The sequence below is a fragment of the Seriola aureovittata genome, chromosome 13 (assembly GCF_021018895.1).
Source record: "Seriola aureovittata isolate HTS-2021-v1 ecotype China chromosome 13, ASM2101889v1, whole genome shotgun sequence".
Classification (NCBI taxonomy): domain Eukaryota; kingdom Metazoa; phylum Chordata; class Actinopteri; order Carangiformes; family Carangidae; genus Seriola; species Seriola aureovittata.
In genome coordinates, this window is record NC_079376.1 from 300,925 (window position 1) to 327,500 (window position 26,576).

At 43.1% G+C, this 26,576-nt stretch overlaps 1 protein-coding gene across 1 annotated transcript in view; it reads left to right on the plus strand.

The window, feature by feature from the left end:
* arhgap5 (Rho GTPase activating protein 5) overlaps positions 1-26,576 on the plus strand; it is a 51,221-nt gene that overhangs the window by 11,785 nt on the left and 12,860 nt on the right. The window contains exon 4 of the mRNA XM_056392971.1: positions 23,143-23,220. Within this exon, the coding sequence (XP_056248946.1) occupies positions 23,143-23,220 (78 nt within the window). The remainder of the gene's footprint in view (positions 1-23,142; positions 23,221-26,576) is intronic.

The following is a 26,576-nucleotide window of genomic DNA, read 5'->3' on the forward strand; positions in this document are numbered from 1 at the left end:
TCAGACCGCCAGTCAGCACTAGTGGATTTCTGTTCGATGAGCTCCGTTGGTGCGGCATTTGCTGGAACGACTTCAGAATCAGACCACGATCAAAACGCTGATTAAGGAGATGAAAGAAGAGGGATTTACACAAGTACGTGCCGTCCATTAATGAACTGTCCACAAGGAAGGGGAAAAGAAAACGAGATGGTACCCCGTTAGAAACCCTGCAGATGGTCACTGCTGGAGGGTTTTTGGACGTTTATTGATGCTGAAAGTTAAAAATTATGTAAAAAAAAAAAAACAAAAAACTGTCAGAGCAGCAAAATGCCAAAATATTCTGTGGCTCCAGAAAATTGAGGATTTGCTGCTTTTAGTTGTTTTGTATGATTGTATGTTGAATGTCTTTGGGTTTTGGACTGTTGGTCACTTCGTCCCCCAACCCCCCAAGAATATCATATCCAGATTCAGTTTTGGATATCACCCAAGCTTCATATTTTCACTATTTATTTTTTTAGATATTGTGGATAAAATGATTGATCGAGTCTCAGCTTCCTGTCGTACCATTACTCTCTCCCACCAGCCAGCCTGAAGGTCAAAGGTCGAAGGTTGCTCCTTCAAATCCCCAGAACACCGAGGAAAACTGGAGACAAACCTTTAAAAGTTAAAAACCCTCGGCCCGTCAGGAGCACTTTGCTTGATGTTTACAGGGGTTGGAAATCCTAAAACGTCTGTGGTGCTGCCCTTGAGCAAGGCACATCTCCCCATCACCTCCTTTGATGTTGCATCAGAGGAGCAGACGCACTCAGAGAACTTATTCTAGATTAAGAAAAAGTTTTAAAATGAGATGGCTGGCCCCCAGGGACGCACCCCCCCCCCACCAGTGCATGCTGGGTATGTGTTTGGCTTTCTTCCCAGCTGTCGTAAAGACAGCCTCTCCCACACTGAGAGATTCCTCAGTGAAGTCACGGATCAGATATTTAAACTGTGTGCTGGACACTTCAGCCAAAGAGACTCTGAGCATTTTAAAGGTGGGATTCAAACCTGCGACCCGTACACTCAGTAAACCCGAGCTATCAACCCAGAGTGACTGTTCTTCCTCCTGACCGCGGAAATCAATATTTCAGACATTTTCAATATGTGATGAGTGTGTTGCATAATGTATTTACACGTGGTCCAGCACTGGTTTCCATGTTTCGAGCCTCAGAATGAGCTCTAAGTACCCCCCCCCCACCAGGCTCAGCTTCCTGGACCTGGACCCTGGATCAGTTCTAGTGTCTGTGGAAGTAAGAGAATGAATCTTTTTGCTTTTGCGATGTTGTTTTGAGGACATTTGTTTTGTAACTGAACCCACTGCGGCTAAATGAATGTAGGACCATGTCTTATAACTTTACTCCCTCCTCCTCCTCCTCCTCCTCCTCCTCCTCCTCCTCCTCCTCCTCCTCCTCCATCTGAAGCCATATGTATGTAGATGCATATACATCAAGAGGAGCTATTTCCTGTCTTCCCACCCGAGTGTTCGGTTCTGTTTTGAAGGTAGCGCTCGTGTCTGAGCTCTCTTCGTTCTGGGGCTGTTAATTCCTGTCCTGAAAATCCCTTCCGAATATGTTTTGATATTCAGCTGAATCTACATGAGCCCATTGGTGGCTGCCAACCAAATTTAGGATTAATCCCAGCGCTGCATGTGTGCGGATGTGTGTGTGTGTGCGTGCGTGCGGGCGCCTGCCAGCTGACAGCAGTGTATCGGAGATTTCATGGCCAGTGCCGTGAAACCCTCTAAGTCCAGACGGTCTGTTGGGTGGATTTAACAGCTTTTCCCCTCCTTCTTTTTCTGGAATATCATTTCTCAGCAGACGCAGGGAGAACATCTCGGTGCTGTTTTTAAAGCCTGCCTTTGTGTGAGGTGTTTCATATCCAGACAGGTGAAGAGTTTTTGTGACTTTCAGGTCGTTTCCTTGTCGTGACGCACGCAGAAACTTCGATCGTCTTCACGCTCAGCCTGTTTGCTTTGGTGGGGGTTGAACCTGTTTGTACAACGTACTGTATGTTGCGGCTCAGGGTGGGGTCGTCCTGTGGACAGTTGTGTGTGTTGGAGTGATAGCTCAGTGTTACAGAGGCTCTGAGGTCCACCCTGCTAATGTCTGCTAAATTAAGATACTGAATCTCTGCTGCGGCTGACCTCTGAGCAGGGGAGAAGCAAAAGCAACTCTCCCAGTGGGAATCATTAAAACATCTCTATTACATTGTGTTATTGTTGTTTCTCCACTCGACGCCAGGCGCTTGTCACATTTATGAGGGTGAAAGTCATAATGTTAATTTAACAGTGTTTCCTCCTCTGGAAAACTCACAGGGAGGTGTTTGTTTTATTTCTGGCTTTGAGAGCGGCACCTACAGAAAAGTCAAGGAAAATGATTCCACAGTACCACCCAAACCGTTTGATTGACAGGTTCGATCTGAGAGGTGCAGAGAAGAGAAGACCTCTCTCTGACGCAGAGTCGGGTTTCCAACCTCAGTATTTTCTGAAGTAGAAAACAAAATGATTTGAAAGTCGGCATCAAATGGTCCAGACATGTTGCTCGTCTTGTTTACACATTCTTCAATTAGATACTTCCTGATTTATATCGAAGTTTTGTTTGGCAGCTTTCTTGCCCGTCTCTGTTTGTAGACAGTTTGAGAAGGTCGGTGTCTTTTTGGTTGAAAAAGAATGTTTTGTAATAACTTTGTATTTCCCAAAGTAAATTATTGAGTTAACGGATACTAATTTTGATAATTGATGATTCATTTAAGTTTATTGAGCAAAGATTTTCAACTTTTTCTCAGGTTCTATTTCAGATGTGAAGATGTGCTGCTTTTTCTTGTCTTAATGATTTTAAGTGAAAGACATTTTGGTTTCGGGCTCCTGGTTTGACAGAACGACCACCTGGAAGATATTTGATGGTCATGTGTTTTTTCAGTTCTGGACATTTTTTTTTTTTAAAGTATATTTTTTCGGGCTTTTTGTGCCTTTATTGACAACACAGTAGAGAGAGACAGGAGATGGGGAGGCAGAGAGAGGGAATGACACGCAGTAAAGGGCCGTCGATGCGGGATTCGAACCGGCGCCGACTGCAGCGAGGCCTCTACATATAAGCGCCTGCCCAACCCACTGCGCCACTCGACACCCCATAGTGCTGGACACTTTATAGACTAAACTACAAATGAAAAGAATAAGGCTGCAGTGACCATTGTTTTCATGTGTAAAGAATCAGCAGATGATGTGTCCGTCCTTGTTTGGTCTGTAACACGTCAGAAAACGGTGAAAAACGCTCTTCACTATTTCCCAGAGACAGACGCGATGTAATGTTGCTTGTTTTGAAACTCAAAAAAATCAAAGACAATCAATTTACCATAGCAGAAAGAGTGTAATAGATGAATCAGCTCTTTGTTTGACAACAGAAAATGAACCGTAGTCGGTCACCGTTTGAGTTTGTGGTGTTGGTGAGGAGCGGTAATCTCTGGGAGGCCAGACTGCCGCTTGGTTGAGTTTAACCACATGTAATAAGCTGCCAGCTGAGAGGCGCAGAGGCAGAGAGCTGATGATAGCTATTTGTGGTGCCTGTGGTTTCAGACCAGAAAGTGTGAGAGAGGAAAAACTGTGACTTTATGAGTATTTGCGAGATGAAAGTGTGTGTGAGACGGAGCGTGGCTGTAAATGTGACGGCGTGTGTGGAGATGTGAAACTGTGATTCTGCGTGTGACCTTTTATTTTGTGGCTCTGTGTAAGTGATAAGACCGTGTCATGGCATTTGTACATCCACTCCTTCCACATCTCACATCTCAAACTTTTTCTGGGGTTTTAATGGTGAAAACTCAACACGACATTTTCCAGGAATCGTCTTAATTAAGTTTCCACCTGTGTCAAGAGTTTGGCGTTAAGAACAGAACTGTTAAAGAAACTCTGAGATAAAACGCCTTCATTAAATAAGGGTGATGTTTGTTCTGTGCTCTCTGCCTCTGTGTTTCCTGTAGGACAGATCTGCTTGTTATCAGTTTTAATGTGCTCCAGTCACCACGTTCTAATAATAATACAACCAAGACACTTCCCAAGGGTCTCCAGGCCCTTACAGGTTTGTTGATTTAAGGCAAATCAACCAAAAAAAGCCTTGAAAGCAGTGTTGTAGATTAAAACTCAACGCCCGTATTGGACAGAATACCTCAGCTGTGTCTGAGCTTCAGATCCAGAGAATCCCAGGTGTTTCCACTGGACCTTTTGTCTTGAGTGACACTCACACATCCATATTGTGTTCTTCTGTCTCATCCTAGAAAGAGACGGTTTCAATCTGTTGGACTGGACAATATCCAAAATCTACTATCTCAATACAGTCCAGGCCCAATATTCAGATATACGTGTTATTATTATGTTTCAGGTGTAAGCAATGCTGCCACTAAACAGCAGTTCAAGGTTTTATTTGCAGTGAGCACAGCAGTGAACTGAGGGTCGATGGAAATATCATGATATTATTGAATATCAGCCCGAGCCTAAAATCTGCTGTGGATTTAATTACAAAAGAAGAAAAACATTAACCTTGAATTTGGCAGCTGATGTGATGCTAACTTTACGAAGCTCAGTGTTTCTAGCTGTGTCTCTGGACTGTAGATGACAGTAGAATCACCTTCAGGATCTTTTTATCCAACCAACCACGTGTGCTTCCATCCCTCTTACTGTAGTCATGGACTCCTGGTCAGATACTGAGGTATGCACCAGAAAGTAAGTCAGCAATTCCTCAAAATACTTAGGGCCATAAAATATCTTCACATGACGGAGGCTGATCCAGAACTGGGAACAGGTTAAAGTCTGGATTACCTGCACAAAGTAATTTCTTTTGTTGTTATCAAGGTATAAACATGTGCTCAGAAAAGGAACATTATGCAGAGGCAGCTGTTTGAAGTGATGGATCTGGCGTTGTTGAGCCCAGACAGATGGGGAACTGGAAACACTGGAAACTCCAACTTCATTGGAATGAGGTTTTGTGGCATTTGTTTGCTCCTCTTTTAGACGTACAGGTTTTACTCCACTGAACCAATACAGTACTTTTACTTATACTTTTACAATACAGCTGCATCACTGCTGAATTTTATTTTAAGAAAACATTCGCTAACTATATTTCTATATTTCGATATAGTTACCAATACCTTGACTTTGATGCAGAGTCTTATCGATACTTCTTTCAATACAAATTACAGAACATTATTGCACAAATTTTAATTTTACTTAAGTTTTATTTTGAAGCTCGGTCTCTTTACACACGAACAGGAAATAAACAGCCAATCACCAGCAAGGCTGGTGCTGCGGTCTAAGCATGCTGCATGCTGATTGGCTCACTGACGCTGATGAAAGTTAAAATTGCTAATTTAATATATTAAATAGTTAGTATATTAAATAGTATCAAACCAACACAGTCGCTCCATGAAAGAATCAAAGTTCGATACCCAGTCCTACTTTCAGGCATTTTTTATGGATGGGCCTCATGAACATGTGTGAGCCTCACGTGCATAATCATATATGCTTGTATTTTCATAGGGTAGCAGTGACTGTATGCACCTGAATGTGTGTCAGCTTAAGTCAGAATTATTGCATCAGAAGGAGAGTTTGTGTGAGTGGCCTTTAGAGCGTACTGATAGGTCCTGACCTTACATTTCTCCAAAATGCAGCAGTCAGGGGATCAGGCTTTCAGACGGCCACGGGTTTACCCACTCGCACAAGGGCGAGCGCAAATCTCTTCTCTGTATTTTCAACATTAAGCTCTTACAGTTATCCGTAACGACATACAGAGAGCTCAGCGGCAGGAAAAAAAACTCCAATTTCTACAAGCATCCAATAGTAAGAAGGTGAAGGGTCAGAGCTGCAGAGACCTGATAATACTCAGAGAGGGAAGTGATGTGGAAAAGAAATGAAAGCCAGGAAAAGCTACAGAAGGAGCTGAAAGGGTTTTTTAAAAAGAGAAATGAGAATGAATGTGGAGAGAAGGTGATGTGAGGTACATCTTTAAACTTTTGTCCCATGCACTCAGCAGCCTTTCTCTATGAAAACTGAAGTCACCCAGATATTCATACAGTAATAGTGGCTTCTGAAAAATGGCCGCTGTAGTGAGGGAAACGCGGCGTGTTAGTTGTCCTCCGGCAGAGTCTCAGGTGGTGCAGCAGCTTCGTGGTTACAGGAGACGTCCCTGTGAAAAAAAGTCACACTGTCCAACTGTCCTAGAGGAAGACCAGGGGAGTCCTTCTTCAAGAGCCAAAAACAATTTCAATAGTCGGCTTTAAATGCTTTAGAGCTCAGTGCACACAGCCCGTATTCAGAAACTGAGCCTTAAAACCAGCCGTCAGGACTTCTGGAACTTTGTGATGTCACAACAAAGCAGTCACCAAGCCCCGCCCACCTGGACCCACCATCCAAACCTTGCAGGATTTGGTTTCTCTGAGTGTTTTTACCTGAAATCTGATTTATTTTTATTGGATCACTCAGAAAACAGTCAGCCAATCAGAAGAGAGGCTCAGAGCCTCCTCTCTTCTGATTGGCTCACCGACCTGTTGTTACTAGAGCTGCAGAGAGAAGCCTGAGAGAGGAGATGTAAAACTACACTGAGATGGTTTTTATATCTTCTTATGAATCAACACTTCAAATAAAACACAGAAGAAGAAGAAACATTGAGTTTTAAAATAAGAGTTTGATTGTCTCCTGATGTTGATGATGCTTATTAAAGAGGCTGATGAGGGTAAAATTAAGGCAGAAACACTGATTATCTTAATTTCAGCAATAAAGTCTTAAAGTATAAAGAGCCTCTGATTTGAATAGTCATCTTAAACAATTTATAAATACACAGCACAGAAGCACATAATTATCTCTGAATGCTCAGACGCTGTTTACTGATGTGAAATCTTCATATTTTATTCGCCAACCATGTGGCCTTTTCAGCACAGCTAAGCTAACATCTTAAAAGCAAATAAGAACAGAGCCGTTTTTTCATCTGACTATTTGTCTTGATGTGAAATGCTATAAAAAAGGTGAAGGGATATGTAAAGCAGTGGAAGTGATGCACCGGTTCACTTGTTTTCTTCTTCCAAAAATCGCTCTTTGTTCGCCCAAACTGCTGACATCTTGGTATTTTGAAATGGCTAAAACACAGGCCCCAGGCTCCAGTCTGCACCACTTCGAGCTGCATAAATTTGAATCTGGTGTCCTGCTTAAATACCACGTTAGTTTTACCTTCCAGTGTATAAAATACCAGATTGAACTATCTGAGTCTCTGCTGGAGTTTAGTCCCTGAATCTTTTGGCGACCTCTGGGCCTGAAGCCAAAATGTAAAAGGCACAATCAGGTCGACATTTGTCAGGTTTGTTTGTATAAAAGCCCTCAAAACATCGGTTTCGGCCTCTAAGACTAAAACCTTTTGACAAACTGGGTCTCGGTGAAGAAGTGGAGTCTTTTTCGATGACGAGCAGGCGGCCGCGACCGCGTGAGCGAGGCCACACGGCGCTCTGCCGCCGAACTCGATTAGAGAAGTTTTATTAAATGTTTCCTGTTCCCCAGAGACATGAAATGGTATTTGGCACGAAGGCTGGAGGAAGAAGAGGGAAAGATGGGGGGGGGGGCAGAGCAATGATTAAATGGCTTCTTGATGTTGATGCATTTGGAAGTCCCATTGGTTGTTATCTTCCACAGCACTTAGTATAATGTGGAGTTTCTGTTCTTCACTTTCATCTGCTATATGACTAATAAAAGTCTTAAAGTTTGCTTGTGGAAGAATTGCAGTTTTTAAACTTTACAATTATTATCATTATTTATTTATTTATTTTTACAATTTTGTGTCAGTTTAAGCAATTTATCATTTTAGTTTTTAATTTCCTCCAATTTACTGGTTGTGTAATTATTTCTTAATCACTCCCCTTGATAATAGGGCTGAATTAAACAATCCTAACAGTACAGAGCAAATGTTATTGTACGGTAGAGACACAAGCTCATGTAATGTTTGTTACCAACACTTTCTTTTCCTTTAATTAAAAAGTGTTCATTTACTTTAAGGATACTTTACTGACACCAAACACCAACAACATGTTGCTAAAACACAAGAAGGTTGAGATGGATTGTGTTGCTCAATGTAGAGATTTATGAGCACGCTTTGTTTTTATTTTAGCTGCAATGTGAAAATTAGCTCATTTGTTATTGTCTTTAGGGAATTTATTTCATTACATGTATTTAAATTGAGATCATTTTAGTTTAGTTCATTGTCGTTACTCATAGCGGACGTTTCTCTCAGCCTGAGTGTCTGATCTCTCCTGTCGGGGACATAGTTCCTCTGCACATGTAGATCTTTCTCAGTCCCTCGTAATGGGGCCGGTTTCTGCCCGTGCCCAGCTGGTCTCCCCCTGGAGGGGGCGGGGAAACCCCCAGCGGACTGGTTTTGAACCACGTTGAGCTCTCCTGCAGAATTATTCAGCAGCTGTGTCAACCAGGCTTCATACAAAGCTGATTATTAGCTATTTCCAGCCTGCTTTGAAGTCAGATCACCAGTCCTCACTCTGTGCTGGAGTGTAGCGTAAATATATATTTATAAAAATAAAATTCATAGATTTCTTCATAGCACATCTTTTAATACGCACTTGAAGAATGTGGCCGTTCAGTGGCAGAGATATTGGAAAGAGAATTGAAAATGATGTAAGAGGCTACAAAATAATTAGAAAATACTGTGTTCTCCTGCCCTTTGCTGTCAATCATTCTCTCCACTTGTGTGTGTTTCATATCTGCCTCCAGCTCTGCTGCAGTACAAACAGTAGAAATCAGACAAAGTGAGAGTTCATGTTGAGAATTGATTGGTGGCTGGCGTGCCTCCCGTTCTCTACACTGTGTGTGTGTGTGTGTGTGTGTGTGTGTGTGTGTGTGTGTGTGTGTGTGTGTGTGTGTGTGTGTGTGTGTGTGTGTGTGTGTGTGTGTGTGTGTGTGTGTGTGTGTGTGAGTGAGAGAGTGAGAGAGCTGTTTTCCTGCTGGCGGCCGGACTGACGTCATGTCCAATGGAAACACACTGCCTGAGCTTCCTGTTCGATGCTCGCAGCGCTCCAGTGCTCCCAGCAGCCCGATGGGACTGGTCTCACTGTCTGACCTGTGGCCTCCTGATGCTACTGTCTGTCTGGGAGGGAAATGAGTCTCATTACTGACACTTTCACCAGAGAAACGATGCACAGCCACATGAGCTGTAAATAGACGAAGAAACCAAAGGCTGAACATGATTCAGATGATTTTCAAACCTTTTCACTGGCTGACATCTCTTGCCGTCCTTGGAGCTGTTTCCTCAAATGAAAACAGATGAAATAAATTTCTGTCAATAAACCGAGGAGCGGCTGATACGGACATTTGGAGTCGTCTACTTTCATGGTGGAATGTGCTGTAAAATCTGTTTTTATTCAAAACAAAGCAACACGATGAGCGCTGATGCTAATGCTGTGATGGATTAGCACATGTATATATGTGTATATATATATATATATATATATATATATATATATATATAAACAGCCAGAGAGCTGTGTGCTGAACAAAAACATTCTGCTGCCCAGTGTTAAAGGAAACACTACAAGGCTGTAATTATGAAGCAGCTACAGGAAGTGCAGTCATATTTAAAGGTGCTATTTGTAAGTTATTGCTATCGCTACATAGCTAATGTTAGCATCAACAGCTGTTTACTCACCAGTCTAGAAGAAACGTTGTGAGTTCAGCACCAACATCTTTCTCCAGAGGTGGAAACAAACACCAATGTTAACTCTTTCTTCTACTGAAGTTAGCATGCTAACCAGCTAGCCCTGGTCCTGGCAGCCCGCCTCGTCACTGTGGCGTCGAGTCTGTTGTGAAGACGTAGCTGCTCAGAGGACGTGTGGTAACCTACCTTCAGCATTAACACGGTGAAGTGTTGTTTCACATCTTGGAGAACTTTGTTTAATGTGTTTTATGAGAGAATATCAGTTAATTAACAGAGGTCTCATTTAGCTTCTGTATATGTGGGAGTGTTTTCCTCTTTGTTGAGGTGAATTCTGCATATTCACACACACACCTAACACCACCTGCTGTGACCAGTGGTCTGTGATTATTGTTAAATTGACAGCGGTGCTAATCCTGTGTGAATCAGTCATGTATGTCATTCATTAAGTCAAGCTATTTTTTAGCTTCAAGTTGTTTTTGTCTTTTTTTTTTCAACTTTCTAACATAAGTTTTCTGTTCTTTCGTCGCTGAGAACAAAGTCTCAACCTTTTTGACCTGCGGTTTGTGATATTTCAACAACAGTCTGCAGTGATGAACTGATGAACTCTTCTGACGAGCCGGCCTCTAACCTTTGACCTTTTTTTTACAGTAGTGTTTTATTAAGTGAAGCTTATTCCAGTGTTTTACTGGAAGTCACGGCCTCAGCTGGTTCCCAGTCACTGAGCGGTGATCGATGTTTCCCAGTTACAGCGAGGAACTGGAAGCTCAGTGGCTGATGGTCGGCCCAGTTTTAACCACCTGTAATAAACCACCAGCTGTGTGTGTGTGTGTGTGTGTGTGTGTGTGTGTGTGTGTGTGTGTGTGTGTGTGTGTGTGTGTGTGTGTGTGTGTGTGTGTGTGTGTGTGTGTGTGTGTGTGTGTGTGTGTGTGTGTGTGTGTGTGTGTGTGTGTGTGTGTGAGTGAGTGAGAGACAGGATTTGTGTATTTGTGGTAAGCATGGTCGCACTGAGGTGAAGCTGAATCTGGGTTGTTGCCGGCGGTTAGAGAAGATGTTGGCACTTACGCACGCACTGTGTAGGGTTGCATTATCATTTTATTTGATTGATCATTTGTTCAGTGAAACATCAATAAACAGAGACGGCACCAGGATGACATCATTAAACCAACCAGTCCACAACCTGGAAATAATATAATAAAATATATAAAATATACCTTTTACTATCCTGTAAGACCCAAAAAGAAATTGGCACATTCTACATTTGAGTTGCTAGAACCGTCACATATTTGGCATTATTGATAACATGATCAATTTATCAGTTAACCTTAAAACCTGAACCAGACCAGGACTGGCTGTGACCCCCCCCCCCCCCCCACCCCACCCACCCACCCACCCAAAGCTGGTTCCTTCATCTTGGAGAACCTGCCTCAGGTCCATGAAGCTGAGACCAGGTCTGTGTGGTCAGAGGACTCCTGGTTCTTTTGGACTGGTCGTCCTGCTGCAGGATGAATCTGGACCAATCGGACGCCTCCTGATGGCGCTGCGTGTGTGACTGTCTGTCCCTTACATCTTAAACTAATTTAAGCTTTTAAGTGCATCAGCTTGATTCAGTTTTCCCCTCAAAATGTAGGAGCATACACTGTTTTTAATTCATGTTTCTTTTCATCTCTCACACTCACACACTCACACACACTCACACACTCACACACACACACACACACACACACACACACACACACACACACACACACACACACACACACAGAACAGCACATCCTGCTCTGTAGCCTCTAGTCTTAATCTCTTCCCTGTGGATTTCCTGGTCACCAACTCTGAGACACCAAGAGATAGGAAAATGTGTGTGTGTGCGCCTGTGGCTGAATATTTGAGCAGCCACTCCTCCATTAGACCCCCCCCCCCCCGTCTCTTTTTTCCTGGTGAATAGGTGAAGCTGGGACTCTAACCTCTTTCATCCAGGCGGCCCCTCCCTCTGGGCAAAGCCTGCTCTTTCTGCCTCCCTCGCTCGCCCTCTGTATTTCTTCTCATTTGTTTGCTCTCTCTGTGCTGCTCGTCCAGAGAGAGAGAGAGAGAGAGAGAGAGAGAGAGAAGAGAGAGAGAGAGAGAGAGAGAGAGAGAGAGAGAGAGAGAGAGAGAGAGAGAGAGAGAGAGAGAGAGAGAGAGAGAGAGAGAGAGAGAGAGAGAGAGAGAGAGAGAGAGAATATGATGCTGTTGTAGTTAAATTAATTGATGTGATTTCCTGTTTCTGGCTTCAGCAACATCTTTGCTGACCTTCTCTCTCTCTGACAACAGGTTTGTAATACAGTCAGTACCAAAGTCTGCATGTTGTCCATTAATTCTCAAACCAGAGAAATCTGTGATTTCAATCAGGGTGACGTTTCATTGGTCGCCTGTTGATCATCTCATCATTGACACCATCTCCTCTATATATCCTTGATGTACATGTTGTTTTTGTCTGCCAGGAGTTAAACATCAACTTTTCTCTAGTTTTCAGCCACAGACACTTTTTCCACCTCGGTGTTTTCAGCTCGTTATTTGAAGCACGTCTGGATCTGAAGTTATCAGAGGAACAAGCTGCTCAGCTGCAGCTGCTGGAGACGTCCTGTCCTGTGTCTGGGAAGAGCGTCGCTCAATCTCAGATGTCTAAAGTCAAACTGCTTTATTCGTTGTTTCTGCTGTTTTAATCCCCTGGTGTGTTTGTTGTGGAGAGGAGGACTCTTCTGTGGATCATTCAGCTGCTGGTAAAAACCTGCTGAACGTGTGGTTCAAAAGTTATCAGAGAAACAGTCAGAACAAAGGTTAGCACAAACCTCAGCTCCCAGCTGCTGCCGACGTCCGGTCTTGCGTCCAAGGAATCCAAACAGGGAGGAACTGACGGCAGTGAGGGCAGCAACTCCCGTGTCCCACACTATTTCACGTCACCCAACACCGTTTTTTTGTTATCGTTTTGCTTGCGACCCCTAGAGGAGGAAGTTACAGACCGTGTGTTGTTTTATATTTGTCTCGTCAGTCAAGAGAAACAGAAAAATATGTAATTGAATAAAGCTGAATGTTACATTTAGCTTTATTTACAGTCGAAGTAATTATTTAATTCATTGATTCGCAACAATAATGTTTGAAATCTTCTGGCTGAACTCTCAGTGTGGATTTCTGGTCTTTCTTGGTGATCACAGTTAATTCACCGTCTTTGGGTTTCTACTGTTGTTGGGCCGAAGCGAGACGTTTGAAGAAGTTTGACCTTCAGCTTTGGGAAATTGTTTCTGGGCGTTTTTCGCTGAAACTCGACAGTGTAACCAGACTGTTGGCATTATTTTATTTAGTGAGTGAAAGACGTGTCAGCATAAGTGTGGATGTAGATCTTGATGAAGAAGAGATGTGGAGTGGATGTGCAGCGTTTTCATATTCACTTGGTGAATTGTGGGATTCGTCTCTCTGTCCTCCTTTCTTCATATCGCTTAAAGTGAGAGGGGCCAAGGCAAGTATTAGATTAAAGCAATTGGATATGCCCCCCAGTGTGTGTGTGTGTGTGTGTGTGTGTGTGTGTGTGTGTGTGTGTGTGTGTGTGTGTGTGTGTGTGTGTGTCAGAGTATTAGGGCCCTGTCCAATTGCAACTAACATGAAGGCGAAGGACAGACGAGGCCAGTTTGAGCCGGGCCGGGGGCTACAGCACTCTGGATTTTGTGTGTGTGTGTGCGCGTGTGTGTGCGCGTGTGTGTGTGTGTGTGTGTGTGTGTGTGTGTGTGTGTGTGTGTGTGTGTGTGTGTGTGTGTCTTGGGGCAGGTTGTGCAAAGAGAAAGAAGAAACAGGGTGAGAGAGAGGCGAGTGCGATGCCACCTGGCTCCGAGGCAGTCATCTGCTGTAATGGGGCTTGTGTGTGTGTGTGTGTGTGTGTGTGTGTGTGTGTGTGTGTGTGTGTGTGTGTGTGTGTGTGTGTGGTGTGTGTGTGTGTGTGTGTGTGTGTGTGTGTGGTGTGTGTGTGTGTGTGTGTGTGTGTGTGTGTGTGTCCTTTGGCTGTATGTGAGCAGTCCACTCTTCCATTAGTTTGCCTTGAAAAGCCCTTATGTTGCCCTTCTCCATCTTTTTTTTCCTCTCTCTCTCATGTTTTCTGTCACGCTGCCGCCAGCGAACATGTGAGCGTGATGAAAACAGACTGAACATGAAGCAGCAACACAGGAAGTGGACACATGTTAATGACCCTCAGTGTGAGTGGTGAAAAGATATAACACAGGAAGTAGAGACACATCACTGTGTGTTCAGGACACCTGCTTCATCTGTGGACTGTTGGTGGGACAAAGGAAGACATGAAGACCTCAGCTCAGACTCTGAGACTCTGCGACATCTTAAATCCTACATCCACCTTTTCTCACAATTATCTGATTAATCCAGAAAATAAAGGGTGGATTCATTGATAATGAAAATCAACTTTATACTGAAGTGACACAGTACAGATATTTCTGACTTTGCTCTCATGGTGTCTGTTTCATGACATATCTGCTTTTACAATATAAATGAGTCCAGACGTCTCTCACAGAGTGTGTCCTGGTGTCAGAACACACTGTTCCTGTGACTGCCACTTTCTGCAGGAGTAATGGTTCCTATGAAAACAGCTGAGGGACCGTCCCGTAACAACACTTTATTTTTGATAGTGTGGGTGTCGAGAGGTGGAGAAGCTGCACGACAGATCTCCACTAAGGTTGTTATCAGTCCTGTTCAGGGGAATGTAGACGACTGTTTGTGTCCCAGTATGAGATTCTAATGGACGTATATCAGCCAATCACAGACAAGCTTTTTCCAGCATTGTTTCTCTAGAGTCTAACATTCCCAGCGTTTAACCCAACTTTGGTGAAAGTTTATTTGATTACAAAAGGTGTGTGTCTGTCTGTCTGTCTGTCTAAATGAGTCTGAGTGGAAAAAGCACTGATTCTAAAAACTTGTAGAATTTCCTTTAAAAAGAACTAAAGAGTCTAAAAACGACGGTGAACTCGTCTTTTAACAGCTGACAACAGTGTTCACTGATGTCCTGCTGTCACGCACGCACACACTCTCACACACACACACACACACACACACACACACACACACACACACACACACACACACACACACAGCAGTGGGCGTGTGTGTTTGATGAAGGAGGGCGTTCAGGCGGCCATGCTGGAGGATGTAAGGTGCTGACTCTCTCTCTCCCTTTTCATCTTTCATTCTTCTGCTCTTCTTTTTCCTTCTCTTTATTTCCCCCTCATCCTCCCCTTCTCCCTCTCTCCTCTTTCTCCCTTCATCCTTCTTTCCCGTTCTCCATCCTCTCCTTTCCTCCTCCTCTTCCATCCTCCCCTCATCTCTCTCTCTGCCCCCCCCTAATCCTCATCCCATATCCCTCTCCCTCCACCCTTTTCTCCAGCCCCCGGCTCTCCTTCTTTCATCACGCCCTCCTCTCCACCTCATCATTATCTCCTCTTTCCATCCTCTTCTCCCCCGTGTCGTCACTTAGCTAACCTAAAATAAAAGCTGTGTGTGTGTGTGTGTGTGTGTGAGTAAATAGAGCAGTAGCTGCAGCCTGACAGCTCTATTTATAATACTGGCCCATCTGTCTCCGTTACATTAGAAATGTGTGTGTGTGTGTTACCGTGGTGATTATTGAAAATGTTGGACGTGACGTCACATTTTTCTTTTAGACTTTTAGTGCCTAGTGTGGGTCAAGCTTCAAGATCCCACAATACCCACAATGCAACCTGATGGCTTTACTTCTCTAGACCCTTCCTGTCTGGTGAACCCATGTCTTCTTTTATATTTATTGAAACACAGCTCTCTGCTCTTCACCTTTCCATGCCGTCACTGACCCCTGCTGCCACAGAGCAACAACCCTGCACCCATATACCTACACCAACTCATGACAGAATATACCTTCATCTGCACTCACACACACTCTCCCACATACCTCCACCCTCCCTTCACCCACACATCTCCATCACCCACATACATACATCCAACTTAGAACAAAATAAATCTAAACTGCATACATGTCACCTATAACCTATTATGCCTAACACCAAAAAACACAAAAGACTTAGTCACCTCCTCGTGGTCGTATCCCTCCGCCACTCAGACTAATTCCAGGTAACACACTTGTTTATCCAGAGTCAGAGAGAATATGAAATATTAACCATTTCTGTGTGACGTCTTGAGTAATGGCTAAGAAGTGAGGTCACAGTGACCTTGACCTTTGACCCCCAAAATGTAATCATTCATCCTTGAGACCTAATGAATGTTTGTTACTTCAAGGCGTTTCTGAGATATCGTGTCCAAGAGAACGAGACGGACGGACAAACTGAAAACAAAATGGCCGCCGTTCTAAACAGAACCAGTGGAGCAGAGCGTGGGGGGCGGGGGCGGCGTGTCTGTTCAACCCCACTAACACAGTTTGTGACAGAGCTGTAATCTTGCAGTCTCAGAGCCACGACTCCACGGACCCACAGAGGACACATGGAGGGGGGGTCCCCCGATCCTCCGTCCTCACATTTCATGATGATTGTCTCGAAGCGTCTGTGTCTGAGCAGCTGATTCTCATGTGCAGCTCGACTTGATCGAGATATTTAGGAACAAATATTGGTTTCATTTAGTGAAGACACAAAGAGAAACTGGACATCTGATGAAACAGTGATTTATCTGCAGCTGTGGGCTGCTGTCTGCAGGGACTGTGTGTATGGATCTCATTACCCAAGATGCCCAGATATTAAATCATACTTACACACACACACACACACACACACACACAGGTTGTGGTCTGGTGGAGTCATCAGTTTCTCCGTCAGTGTGTTAATTTAATGACCGGCCCTACACACACCCATGAGTCAATATAAATCAATTGTGTGTGTGTGTGTGTGTGTGTGAGAGGAGGAAAAAAGAAAGAAAATAGCTCACCTTAGGTCATTAGTTCCATACACATAGAGCTGTGGTCTTTCCCTGACACATGCACACACACGCACACACACACACACTCACACACACACACACACACACACACACACACACACATCGGCAGCAGAATGTCTTCCAGACCAGGAGGCTCAGCTCGTTTCTCAGCCTGAGGATTGTGGGAAACGCTGCATTCGAGCTCCTCTGGGAAAACGAGCGCTTTCACCTGCACATTCATCTTCCTTACAGGAGTCAGCTCATGTTAGCATTGTCATATCCATGTATAATGAGCGGGGTGCGGCCTCGCCGTCCTGCTATGAGAAACTGGAACATGTGGGCTGGGACCTGCTGATGTGAAGCAGCAGATTGTGTTATAGTCGGGTTGAAGCAGCACTGATCAGTGTGTGTGTTTAGTTCAGGATGAACACAGTCACTACTAACAAAGATCTTTGGTTTATTTAAATCCACAGATCACAAAGTTATATTTAGAATATTTAAAGAGACAGTTCACCGAACTTCAGTAACCACAGTTGTTCCATCTGTGAGTTCTGAGTCTGTCTCTTCAGATCATTTCAGACAGGATGTAATGACAGTGACGGTGTGCAGGTCAAATACTACTGATGGTACGAAAAGGCTCAGTTACTCCCTACAACTGCTGCTCACGCGAGTTTTTACACTAAACAAACAGGAGGAAATAGTGCATTTGTTAGGGACTATTTTTTAGCGGTGGATTCATCCACATTTAATTTGAGGCAGCAGGATGGTGTGTGTTTATCCCTTTAAATAAATGTAATATAGTCTGGGATTAACAAACTAAACAAAATTGATATCAGGAAATATTTGATCAAAGAATAAAAACATTAAAGACTTTAATGTTAACTTTCTGTACTTTTGACGCTAAATGGTGCAAATGCATTTTGGTCAGAACACACTGTGGTCATCAGAGAGTCAACATCATGTGACTACAGAGTGAAGACTTACACAAGAGGAACAGAGGACAAAATCCAAGGTGTGATAGTGAATTAAAACAGTTGTAATGTAAAGATGTTGTGGATGTGGAAGTCGTTGGTCTGTGGGTCTGAAAACAGCCCGTTGACAAACTGCTCTCATGTTCAGCTTCTGTATCTGTAATCTGATTATCTCGGAGCTGTGGAGCCCGTCATGTCAGCACCTTAAAGTCGTTATCTTAATAGGAGTAACGTGTTTAACATCCAACATTTGTGCTCTGTTTGTCAGGACAAGTAAACGCCTCGCTCAGACAACTGCTTAGGACAAGAGTCATCGACACAGTAACACAGATGTTTGGTGCTTTCGGTTTTCACTTGTATTTGAATGAGTCTGTGAACAACAGTAGGGATTATGAAAGTTTATTCAGAGTGTGTTTGGACCGACTCCTCGGGGCAGTAACAACAATCAGCCTCAGTATGAGCTGAACAATGTTGGATTCATTCATTTCTTATTTATTTAGGAACAAGTCTTCAATCTTAATTCAATACAGACAGAAAATGTCATTGATTAAGATGCTCAGTAATAGAAACTTCAGAAATATATAATTATTAATAATATTAGCCAGTCACGATGTTTGTTGAGATTCACTTTGGTCCCCCTGGTGTGTAATTATCAGCCACAGTATAAACTTCATAAAGTGTTTATATAGGGACTGTATATGTGGCACAGATACACATCTTTGATACAAACACTTCTCTTATCAGCTGAGACACTGGGATGATTTCCACTTTTAAACCATCGAGGTGAGGATGTGTCTCCATTGTAAGGACATTTGGACTGGTCCTCCATATTTAAAAGGACTGTTAAGGCTTTAATTTTGATTGTTAGCATTAGTGTTAGTGTCACTGTTAGCGATAGGGTTAGCGTTAATGTTAGTGTTAGTGATAGCATTAGTGTAAATGTTAGAGTTAGTGTAAGCATCAGCGTCAGTGCTAGTTTGTCAGTGTTAGCTTTAGTGTCAGTGCTAGTGCTAGCATTTGTGTCAGTGTTAGCATCAGTGTTAGTGTTAGCGTCAGTGTTAGTGTTGGTGTCAGCGTTATTGTTAGCGTCAGTGTCAGTGTTAATGTTAGTGTCGGTGTTAGTGTAAGTGTTATTGTTAGCGTTAGCATCAGTCTTAGTGTTAATGTTAGTGTCGGTGTTAGTGTTAATGTCAGTGTTAGCGTTAGCATTAGCGTAAATGTTGATGTTAGTGTCAGTGTTAGCGTTAGCATCAGTGTCAGCGTTAAGGGCTGGTGAATGTAGAATGTCAATGAGGGTTCAGAGAGAGAAACATCTTCTTGCTTGTGTGTCTAACTGGTAAATTGAGATTTAAAAATAGCCCATGATTGACTTTCACTTACTGAACTGGCTTCCTATCCCCTCCCACAGCAGATGGTTGTCACGGCGATAGAATAACTGTGGCAACTGGCCAATGAGCAGAGAGACAGAGAGCAAGGGAGACAGGTAGAGGGAGAGACAGTAAAGCAGCTTTGAAAGAAGATACAGATGGAAAGATAGAGGTGGAGAGTGATGTGTGGAGCTGTGTGTGTGTGTGTGTGTGTGTGTGTGTGTGTGTGTGTGTGTGTGTGTGTGTGTGTGTGTGTGTGTGTGTGTGTGTGTGTGTGTGTGTGTGTGTGTGTGTGTGTGTGTGTGTGTGTGTGTGTGTCAGGATATTAGATCATATCACAGCAGGACGAGTCTTATCAGATCCCAACATGCAAACATGAGCTCCACTGTTAACGTCCTTCCCCTCAGGCCCGGTGTGTGTGTGTGCGTGTGTGTGTGTGCGTGCGTGTGTGTGCGTGTGCGTGTGTGCGTGTGTGTGTGTGTGTGTGTGTGTGTCTGTTACATCCTGTTGAGAGTCAGATGTCCTCACAAGGACACAGAGGTGTATACACATGGTGGTAACATGTCGTGGGAGGTCATTTTGAGGTCAGAGGTGAATCTAGAGGTCAATATAAACACAACAGGAAACAGGCTTCAGTAAATGGTGGAACATGATTGTACACACTGAGAACATGAATGGTTTATTTACTGTTTGTTATCAGCTGATTTTATAGACCGGATTCTGCTTTGAAGATAAGAGGAACATGACTTCCTTAATGTGAAGTGTTTCCCATTGAAGCAGGTCAGCGTGGGGTCAGTCTGTAGCTGTGTTAGAACAGGTAGAGATGTACATGTGTGACCACGCCCACTCACAGTCGGCCGTTTACTGTGATATTGAAGTTCTCCAGGAAGTTCAAGAACCAAACTTTATAATAACTGACAATAATGAACTCAGAGTTGCTCCTCTCTTGCTCACTACAGTTCACTGGGTTAGACTGGAGGTGATTGTCTGACTCACACAAGTCGACTCTGTTTCAACTGAAGCAGCGTTCAGTGTGACAGACGACAGCTGCGTTCAGTGACAGTGTCTGACAGACACAGGTTCACACTGAACCATTCAAACCTCTATTAGTCAGTGCATGAAGGAGCTTCGGGTTTGATTCTTAGCTTCTTTTCTTATGTTATTTTTTGGGCACTTTTGCCTTTATTCTGACAGTACAGTGAGAGAGAGACAGGAAATCAGGGAGAGAGAGAAGAAGACATGTAGCCGTGGGTCGGACTTGGTAAGGTTTTGTGGTCGACGTGTCATCGTTCAGTTTGGTGTTAGACATCAAAGTCAGCGCCGAGTTCAGGTGAGCTCAGAGGGAGGAGGCGGATCAACTTAGAAGACTGACTCAGAGGCTTCACTGGAGTTTGGACATTTGAACAAGGCGTTGCTTTGTCATTTGATTGATCCAATATCAGCGCGTCGTCAGGCTGAAGGTCAAAGTTCAGAGAAACACGTCAGTCCTCACAGATACAGTAATCTAAACATTAATGTACAGCAACAGAACAGGTTTAAAGCTTTGAAGCACATGCTCTGTGTTCTGAGCTCATTTAGTCTACTGACATACACACACACACACACACACACACACACACACACACACACACACACACACACACTGGGTGGGTTGCTGATTAAACTGAAGTCGTTAGTGAAAACGCTGCTTTCCTCAGATTTTCTGTTAATTTAACAGTTAGGCTGGAGTGTTCTGTCATAGACCTGAGTCAACAACCCCACACACACACACACACACACACACACACACATCAAGCACACATACAGGCACAGATAAACACATATACCAATGGACACGCACACAAACACACACTCTCCCACATTTGCTCACACTTGACACGATTTACTTGAATCCATTAAAGCTGAATTTACATAATTCTGTCTCTGCTTAAGTGCCTCTGCAGGGACACGCACACACACACACACACACACACACACACACACACACACACACACACACACAGAGGCATGTATACTGCAGTGTGGATGACCTTGTAGACCGGGCGGAACTACAGCCTGTATGGATAGTGTGTGTGTGTGTGTGTGTGTGTGTGTGTGTGTGTGTGTGTGTGTGTGTGTGTGTGTGTGTGTGTGTGTGTGTGTGTGTGTGTGTGTGTGTGTGTGTGTGTGTGTGTGTGTGTGTGTGTGTGTGTGTGTGTGTGTGTTGTGTGTGTGTGTGTGTGTGTGTGTTGTCTGTCAGCTGCTCTCAGACCAGTGGATTGTTGATTTGCTGTTTATCTGTTGTTGTTGTTGCTGCTGTAAACAGCTGTTGGCCAAACTCACATCAGATCTTCTGAATAAATCTTGATGCTTTTCTTCATTTTTCTGACTTTCCATTTGAACACAAGAAACAAATATAAAAACAGATTCTTTACAGCTTTATTGATAGTTGAATTATCAATAAACAGATACACATTGCTGCAGAAACTGTGATGTTGTGGAGGCAAACCGCCGCTCTGTTCTGGACCAGATCTCATGTTGTTTTATTTGGCAGACCTGCCAAAAAAATAATTATATTTGAATGTATTTTCATCTAAAAAAAAAAAAAGAGAAAACATGAATGCACCTGAGCTTAAACAGACACAAAATAATGAGTAAATGTGACAAACAGATTATAGTAATGAGCGTTAAGGTGTGGGCTGAGCTTTAGAGCGATTATTACGCCTACATGTGTCAGAATGCAGCATTTACTAAATTTATTAGCAACCTCCAGAGTCCAGGCAATAAATAAGAAGGTAGTCATACAGACACATCCATATACACAATATGAGTTGATCGAGCACAAAGAAATGAGTCTTAAATAGTTACAAACATCCATCTACCTTTCAACAACGAGCTGATTCACATCCTTTAGAAAGAATAGAATCAAATATTAAATATAATAATCAGAAGAAGAATAATGACACTGCAGTGAGGTTGATGAATACCGCAAAATTTAACTAAGACTGTCTTAACTAAGATTGTGAAAGGATGTACATATTGAAGGATGGACAACATGTTATATGTGGCGGCTGGTTCGCCTCCTTCAGTGAACGACTGGGTCTCTTTCCTTTTTCTCTGCTGTGTTCTTTACCATTGGTGGATAATTATAAGCATCTTATTCAGAGCTATATAAACATTTGCTCTTTACCTTTCAGTGACGGTGATGTTGATGTGTTGCTGCCCGGCAACAGCACCTTTGTTTTTGTTCTTGTGTTTAAAAAAAGTCAAAGCTGTGGATCCATAAGACAATGTTTTTGTAGTTTTACATCTCCTCTCTCAGGCTTCTCTCTGCAGCTCTAGTAACAACAGGTCGGTGAGCCAATCAGAACAGAGGAGGCTCTGAGCCTCTCTTCTGATTGGCTGACTGTTTTCTGAGTGATCCAATAAAAATATAGCAGATTTCAGGTAAAAACACTCAGAGAAACCAAATCCTGCAAGGTTTGGATGGTGGGTCCAGGTGGGCGGGGCTTGGTGACTGCTTTGTTGTGACATCACAAAGTTCCAGAAGTCCTGACGGCTGGTTTTAAGGCTCAGTTTCTGAATACAGGCTGTGTGCATTTCTCTGTGGACTGAGGCTTTGATACTTTCACAGTATTAATATAGAAGCTAGAGCTGATCTATAATCACACTACACATGGACACACACCTTCACACTGGAGGGGCTTTAAAACTTTTAAAACCTTTAAAACCGACTACTGAATTTGTTTAATGGCTCTCGAAGATTTTTAGTATTTTTGTTCTTATATTCATGTATTCATCACTGCTGCCTCTGCTGCTCCTCAACTTTTCCCCTCTGATTTTCAAAATAAAACAAACATCTTTTAACCATCCTCTCACAGGTTGCAGATGCACAGGAAACCAGACATGATCAAGAATTTGATGGGGAAAAAAAAGAGAATGAGAGAGAAGGAAAAAATCCTTCTTTTTTCCTTTTTAATGGAATGTTTGGCATGAAAGTTGTTCTGCAGCCTTCAGCATTAATCCAAAGACAATCTCAGTATGTGGTCACAGAAACCACATTACACTGCTCCTGTTGGCCCATCTGTTTTCGTTCAGTACTTTAATGCACTTTTTGTGTAACACTGCGTTAATTCCAGCTGAGTGAAGTCCGTCAGAGCTGCTATTAAAGCTGTGTGTTGTTTGCGTTTGCAGGTCTGACGACAGAAGGTCTGTATCGCGTCAGTGGGAACAAGACGGACCAGGACAACATCCAGAAACAGTTTGATCAAGGTAAAAGACTCAGACACTCACTGCAGCAGAGCCTCATAAATACACATTCAGCTACCTGCAAACCTGAAGAAAGAGCACATGTGGAACTGGAGTTCAAAGCACCTTCTCATTATTTTCACAGATCGTGATTCTAAATTATTTTCCCATGAACTTAAATCGTGCTGTTTTAAGAAGTCAGGAGCAGCATTTGTGTGATGTGTGCAATAAATCCAACCCGCAGAGAAAACTCTGACTGAGCCGACCCATTCCAAATCTGACCACGCAGCAGAAGCGTTTAAAGAGAAACACATGCCCCGCCGAGCAGAGTCGAACCTGCACATGGAGGCTGGTCGGCTGCCAAACCGGCTGTTAGAATAAACACAGTCACCGCAGGCAGAAATCACCAGCACACGGTCAGCACTGTCAGTGCTTTTACAGCCAGCCCATGAAATACAGAGACCGGACTGAGACCAGGCGCTGTGCTATTTACTCACTTCTATTTATGATCGCATCCTTCTTCATTGTTGTTGTTGATCAGTTTGTGTCTCTGTCTGTTTCTGTTGACTCTTAAACAGCCTGAAAATAAAGAGGAACCATGTTAAAGTCTGTGATTAATGCAAACGCATCAGGTTACTTAAGGAAATAAACGCCCTTAAAATGTTTTACCCCCCAGCGCTCAATGAAGATATTTATATAAATGATCACATTAACTTTTCAAAGTGTCATAAACCAAATAAACTGGAGCAACACGTTGTTTCACTGATGGTTCCTCTGATGTCTGTTTAAACCACCTGTCAGTTTCTTATTAATAATAAAATATGGGCTGTAGGTGAAGCCCACAGCTGACCCACCGACTCCATGGCAACTTTATGCTGAGCGTCAAGATCACCCAAAGCATGATGGGAACTCCAGCAAAACATATTGACATTAAATGGAAATAAGCAAAAAGTGTTCACTACAGTCAGAATAGAAATGAATAGAATCCTGGAGCAGGAACTTTTACAATGAAGCTTCAGCCTTTAAGTGAATCAATACTGCTCCTTTCCTCATGTGCATATCGATGTGTTTGTTTGCTCATCATTTTCTTTATTTTATTGTGTTCGTCCAGAGTTTCATTTCATTTTTTTACTTACACACTGGCTGTAAAAACAGTTAATACCCAAATCCTCCCTGCAGCAATCAGGGATTAAAATGAGCCTTTCTTCAAATGTAAAAATGAACTTAGTAATAAAAAATAAATAAACAAATAAACAGTAATTGTGGTATTGTGCATGTAACAAGTAAAGCAGACATTTGCCTTCATCTCTGTCCATAAACTGGAAGTCAAAAGGCTAAAGAAAACTCCCTGTCTATTTACATGCAGATAAAAACAATCTATATATTTTCAAATGATGAAGAATTTTACCCCATAAAATGTTTCCTAAAAGGTCTTTCCCACCAAAAACATGATTAGGCTTGATCTGATGATATTGATTACTGCAATATTTACCTCCATTTGCAATGTTTTCTATAATATAAAAGAAAAGAAAAAACGGAGATGGAGATGAATAAAAGTCGTATCTGTGGCTGTAGTGACCTTTTGATAAAGGTCTAATAAGACTGACTCAGACCCTCCAGCTCTGTGTGAACCTGCTGTTCTTTCACATCTTCAGTAAACCGAGCTCTTCCCTGGGGGGTCAACCCCCTCAGAGGGTCTTTGTTAGGTCGTATATTCCTGTTTTCACTTTGTTGTTCTTCTCACTGTATTATGTCTGTGTGGGAAAGATTCACCATTAGAGCCAATTAGCTCTCCTGTCAATAACAGGGCTGCTTCCACCATGTAAACTCAGTGTCTATATGAATATAATGAATACATACACACTGTGTATATATATATTTATTATTATTATATTCCTCTGGCTCACTGTGGCTCTGCTTCATTAACAGTTTTTATTAGTCTTTATTAAACAACAGCTCCTCCTCTTTTTTTCTTCTTCTCCTTCCTCCTCTGTTCTTCTTTTTGATATCTTGTCACGTTTCTGCATCTTTCTTTTTAATTTCCTTCTTTCTGTCCTCATTTTGTTTCCTTGTCTCCTCCCCCCTGGTTTTCTGTCCTCTTTTTATTCGCTTGTGCATTTTTATCTCTCTCCCCACGGCCTCCCCTCCTATCTCTTCACTTCCTTGAGAGTATTTCTGGTTGTGTGTGTGTGTGTGTGTGTGTGTGTGTGTGTGTGTGTGTGTGTGTGTGTGTGTGTGTGTGTGTGTGTGTGTGTGTGTGTGTGTGTTGGCTGTCTTTCAGATTCAGTGTGACAGCTGTCGTGTTACCTCAGGGCTCTGTCCTCTTTCTTTCTTCTCCTCCCTCCTGTCATCATTTGGACATTACAGTGTGTCAAAACAGGAAGTGATAAATATTCCTTTCTCGTCCTCTGTCTCTGGTAACATTTATAAGCCATCGCTACACAGTACTTTAGTAAAGATTTCGAACTCCGGATGGAGGAGACTACCCTCCTGTTTCTTTCAGGGTGGATTAGGTTCCTCTCTGTAACAAACACAGATGCAGTGAGACGGAGCTGGAGCTTCCCTCTTCTCCGGACGGTAAAAACAGCAGGAACATGAAACATGGACGTGTTTGTGTTCGTCAGAGTAACACTCAGCCTCTGTGCCCCCAGACGGATTGATGATAACCTCTGTTAGCTGTGATCAGAGAGGAGCTCTGTTCTCCTGCTCAGACACAAAGCTCAGCTGTGAGCTCTTTGATATCCGTTCAGACTGAAGCACTGACCCTGCAAAACTCTGTCGGACTCGTATCTGGACAGATCAGCGTGGGTTATCGGACCCAGATTTGAGACTCTGCTCCTCACTCGGGCTTAACGTGGATGTAGGGCTCGGCTTCAGAGACAGTTTATACTCTGCACATCTGCACAGCTGACGGTCTAGCAGCCCAGAGTTTAAACAGACGGCTGTGGATCACGTCTCATCCTAAACCTCACCTGCAGCTTGTACTTTAAAATGTAGTAGCCCATGTTACCCAGACCAGCTGTGAACTGCTGCTGTGTTCTCCTTCTGCCTCGGAGCTAGTTACACCTCCTGTCTGTCCTCTGCCTGTTCTGCACCGACGCAGATTCAGTGTCATGATGTATCTGAGGAATTCTCTGGAGCGTTGCTTAAATTCTTTTTTTTGTTTATTTACATGACCATCACCTACACTGAGCATGTGCGAGCCGGTGTAAACAGGAAGTAGATTGTCTCCTCTGAAGGAGGAACAGCAGAGACAGTTGTAGCAGCTGTTGTGAACATCATGTTGTATTCACCACTGGTAGTCCAGGCTAATGACAGCCAATCAGGAGAGAGCGTAGGTGTGACGTCATCGTTTACAAAGGTCTCAGTTTCTCTCCAGA